Source organism: Priapulus caudatus, unplaced genomic scaffold (genome assembly GCF_000485595.1).
Source record: "Priapulus caudatus unplaced genomic scaffold, Priapulus_caudatus-5.0.1 Scaffold386, whole genome shotgun sequence".
NCBI classification, from domain to species: domain Eukaryota; kingdom Metazoa; phylum Priapulida; class Priapulimorpha; order Priapulimorphida; family Priapulidae; genus Priapulus; species Priapulus caudatus.
The window spans coordinates 178,781-183,136 of NW_014577447.1; the positions used below are offsets into that span (position 1 = coordinate 178,781).

The window sequence follows — 4,356 nt, forward strand, 5'->3', positions numbered from 1 at the left end:
CGACCAAACGAACTGACCGACTAGACCGACTGACCACCTAACTGCCTGCCTGCAGGAGCAACTAATAAAATACCCAATTAATTAACCTGTAGCAGATGAAGCAGCCTCCCTCCAGCTGCTGTCTCACCATCATCGTCACAGTCTTGCAGGAAGCTGCTCTTCGCGGCATCGAACAGCCTGTATGCCATGATGTTGTGCGTTGCATGCGCAATCTTCTTGTTAGCCAGCAATGTTATCATCACCTTCTTAACCTACAACACGTCAGAGCGAAAGTCATTAACATTAACTCAGCCATACACAACTGGCATTAAACGTTCATGCAAAGACGTTAACGCTTAAATGTATTGCCTTGCCATTTTTGCTATTATTTCCTTGTTATTTTCTCTCGGCTAAAAATGATCGCAAAAAAGATCATCCTGAACTTTACACAGATGTCAAATACATTTAGTGCTTTAGCACTATAGCCCCCATGCTTCGGGTTAAACGATACATAATAGGCAATCGGCTTATCACAGAGCATAAGGGCTACAGCGCTAGAACTAAACACATTAATGATGTCAGTTATGGAGAGCATAAATCCATAGACGTGGAGTATTTAGCGTGCCTATAGAGGAACACACCTGGTTTAGGTCTGAAACAGATGATAGATGTGCCTGAAAGGTACTCTTTCTATCTACGAAGGGCTCGCCATGTAAAATTGCTGGCACATCTTCTAGGTTATTGGTAGAAGCAGCAAGTCGTTCCTGTGTTGTTGGCAGCTGCTCTTCAGGCGTTTGATTGAAAACGGATAAACTTGGTGGAAAATTACCACATTCAAGTGGCAGCTGTACGACTTCTTTACTTTCTACAAAGCAAGAACATTATCCGTTATCATTGACAGCATTCAACGCATTTTCTGATCATTTATATAGGCCATATATTTATTATTTACGATTGCTAACAGCTTTAAGAAAACCAAGATATAATTATAAAGATAAAAGATACACAAAATACGGACGGATTTCCACACGTAATTGTAGGACAGTTGTTGACATGCTATTTCTTGATGCGCATGAGATCATAAGAAGGGATTCGGTATACATTCTAGATAATTTTCCAATTTAGAAAAGTGCTGATCCCATTTGCAAAACCTCAGGAGGCAGTACCATTGCTCTGCAGGGATTCACTACAAATCTACATGTTCATTATCCACTTACAAGACGGCCATTTTACAGAACAGACAGGATGTAAAAAAATGGGGGTAGATATCATTTCAGAAATCAATAAACTTTATATGCAAAGGCTACGTGTAATTCTTCACCTGTGCTATCAAAGGCCTTTCTGTTTATAAATTCCCGAGCCTTCTCCACCCACTGATACAGGATGCATTCTCCAATGTTATCACTACAAGCACAAAACTCTGCTGTAAACTATCTGTTAACTTCGGGACCTCTTAGTAACATAATATTATAGTCTGCGACAAATGAAGCAAAGTTTGAGATTTTGTGCTCAGTTTATCATATTGCTAGGATCATATTGCTATATATGTGCTTAGCCTTATAAATGTGAGAATATAAAACTCTCCTACATGTATTAAATCATGTATGAAATAATGAAAACATCTGCCAATTCCGCTCCACATAGTACAAGGCATTATCCGATTGTTCATGTCATACACTGCAATGACAAATGCATATAGAGCACACACCTGGCACATAGTCGGGTACTCTTTACATAAAATATAAAAATACACGATCACACAAAATCATATATTTACATACCTATATATTTTCTCCAGGGCATTGCAAAGTTCAACCTTATCCAAAGCTTTCAGCCATGGTGCACTGACAGGTGTGAAATTAATGTAATTTAAGTAATGACAATTTCATTTAAATTCTAAAAAGCTTAAAAACAGTAACAAGACAGCTTTAGTGTATTGAATTCAAAACACATGCATGTTACAAGTGCAACTGTGGTGCACATTATGCGCAAATATGCCGTGTCAGGAGTAACGCAATTGATAGATCTATTCATATGTTACTCCTACCCACGTGTATCATGTGTCGATCTACCTCAACTGATATATCGGTGGTGCTCCACCAGGGTAGTCAGTCGGCAATGTCACCTGTAAATATAATACTCACTCCTGCTAACATGTGTGCATATATGTAAAGGGTAAGCTTGATTAACATAAGAAAAAATGGCATGTACAGCAAGAAATAGATGTAGTGGAAGGGATGTAGGGGGGTCATGAGGAGCACGCACGTGAAACTGGTTTGATAGTATAACTGCATGGCAGCAATTTTACAACAGTTATCAATCTCAAGGTTTTACTCATCATGCAAAATCAATTTACGAAACAAGCTAACAACAATATGGTCACATATTACTAACTGTTTTTTTGTTCTATGAGATCTCCATTGTTTCGGATAAACTGCCTTGAGCTAACCTGTAAGAATAGCGATATTTCCACACCTCCTGTCATGTCAGTAAGAGTGATTGAGTATGTCCTGGACATCTCGTCCTCTACATGCCACTCTTCTCCATATATAGCAGTCAGTGCTTCCACCTCCTCAACCTGAGGAATCGGTCATCAGTACTACATACTATTTTACCACGCACACATTCCATGTCTAAATCAAAATTATACACTTACACAAAAATAGCTCGAAGTTAAGTTACAGCAAAATAAAAGCTTGGTGAATGCTGACAGGAAGAAAAGCTAAAAAACAGTGTGGTGTCCCCATTGCCACTTACAGCCTAGGATAGGCTGCACTATTCTAGGATCTACTTGTTACATGGCTTACCAGTTTTACACAATAAAAACACAAGGATCATTCAAGTCTAATATCACTGCCTGCTGAAGAACCATACCAGTAGATTTCTGATAGGTAATGATGTTTCTGGGACAACCCAGGAAATAATTTGAAGTTGGAATATATTTTAAATTTCCAATGAACATCAAGGGTTGAATTCAACTTGTGTTTTTATCAAGGGAGCTAAATGGCACTCAGCATAAAGCTGCGAGATGAGTAAGTAAAAACATCATGATAGTTCTGAGGTTGTTTTGAATCAACTTAATTAGCCTCCTCTTTATACACAAATTCTTCACGCAAAACTTAAACTTAACAAAAACTTAAAACTTAACTTTTCATAAAATTTATCATGTTTGGATGAAGACTGGTATTCCCTATTGTTTAATGAAGTGAATTTATAGCACTTGACCATCCAAGCGTGATCACTGCTTTAATTTATACTAACGCTGCCAGGGTCTATGTCTCCCTGGGTACTGCCGGAACGTACCCTGGGTACGGTCCGGTATACCGGAACGTACCCTGGTACTATCTAATATGCCGGACTGTACCTCGCCTACTCCACTAACGAGTCTAGGGAGTCGCCTACGCCTACTCCCTAACCCTATCAGATAGTAACCAGGGTACGTTCCGGCAGTACCCAGGAAGACATAGACCCCATCAGCTATACTAACTATCTCAGTATCTGCAAATGATCCTTTAAAGTTTAGCTTCTTTATTTGTTACTATTCTATATTGGAATTCTCTACCTTCTTCTTTGGTTAATATTAATAATAGTAATATTAATAATTATAAATCAATGTTCATTTCGTGCAAATACCTGTCTCGTCAGATTATCATCCACTTCCATTTCATTTGCACATCAACTATAACCCCACATAGGAATTAGGATGTACGACTACGAGTGTATGTAATACTAATAATATTATTTATTAATAATAATAATGTATGGCTACCACTACGAGTACGTTAAACGCAGTACGTGTAGTCTAGATCAGTAGATGTTCTTTCGGTGTTACACAAAACAAAACTGTTGTACACCAACGGCAACGATGCTCATTAAACATTGTTGGTATTGTTGTTCTGTACATAGAACCTAAACCAAAGCTGTCCAATAAAAAAGCTAATTTATGTGTCAAGAAATTTCTGGGAAAGGTTGACGGCTCATGGAGGCTGACATGACAGTTTTCCCTTCATTTCAAAGCAGTGCCCTCTGTCGTTGCATCGGAGTATTTATTTGGACGCTCCACCGTCGCGGAAGCGTCTATTTTTTCCGTACCGCAAATGCGCAAACGTCCTACACGGGTTCCTCTGATTGGCTGCTTTGATTTGCTTTGACGCAATCATAGAAATAGATAGATAACCAATAGATGGTTATCTATCTATTTCTATGGACGCAACAAACCTTCAAAACAAGAGAACAAACGCCCATTTGTAAATATGTGTTTTAGTTCATCATCAGTAGATAAGTAAGTTTTCTGATGTATTTTCTATGAAAAACACACATTTTACTCATTAATATAAAATATAATATCACTATAATTACAATTCTGTGTGTAACTGT

The 4,356-nt window shown here is 38.2% G+C and overlaps 1 protein-coding gene across 3 annotated transcripts in view; it reads right to left on the reverse strand.

Moving 5' to 3' along the window:
• Window positions 1–3,988, reverse strand: part of LOC106809809 (protein IMPACT-like) — a 5,473-nt gene extending 1,485 nt beyond the window's left edge. For all 3 annotated transcript variants that reach the window (XM_014813019.1, XM_014813018.1, XM_014813017.1), the window contains exons 1-7: window positions 3,613–3,988; window positions 2,429–2,557; window positions 2,052–2,104; window positions 1,761–1,823; window positions 1,301–1,383; window positions 621–844; window positions 87–251 (exon numbers count right to left, since the gene is read on the reverse strand). In XM_014813019.1, the coding sequence (XP_014668505.1) occupies window positions 87–251; window positions 621–844; window positions 1,301–1,383; window positions 1,761–1,823; window positions 2,052–2,104; window positions 2,429–2,557; window positions 3,613–3,642 (747 nt within the window). In that variant the 5' untranslated portion in view covers window positions 3,643–3,988. The remainder of the gene's footprint in view (window positions 1–86; window positions 252–620; window positions 845–1,300; window positions 1,384–1,760; window positions 1,824–2,051; window positions 2,105–2,428; window positions 2,558–3,612) is intronic.
• Between the last annotated feature and the right edge of the window lie 368 nt (window positions 3,989–4,356).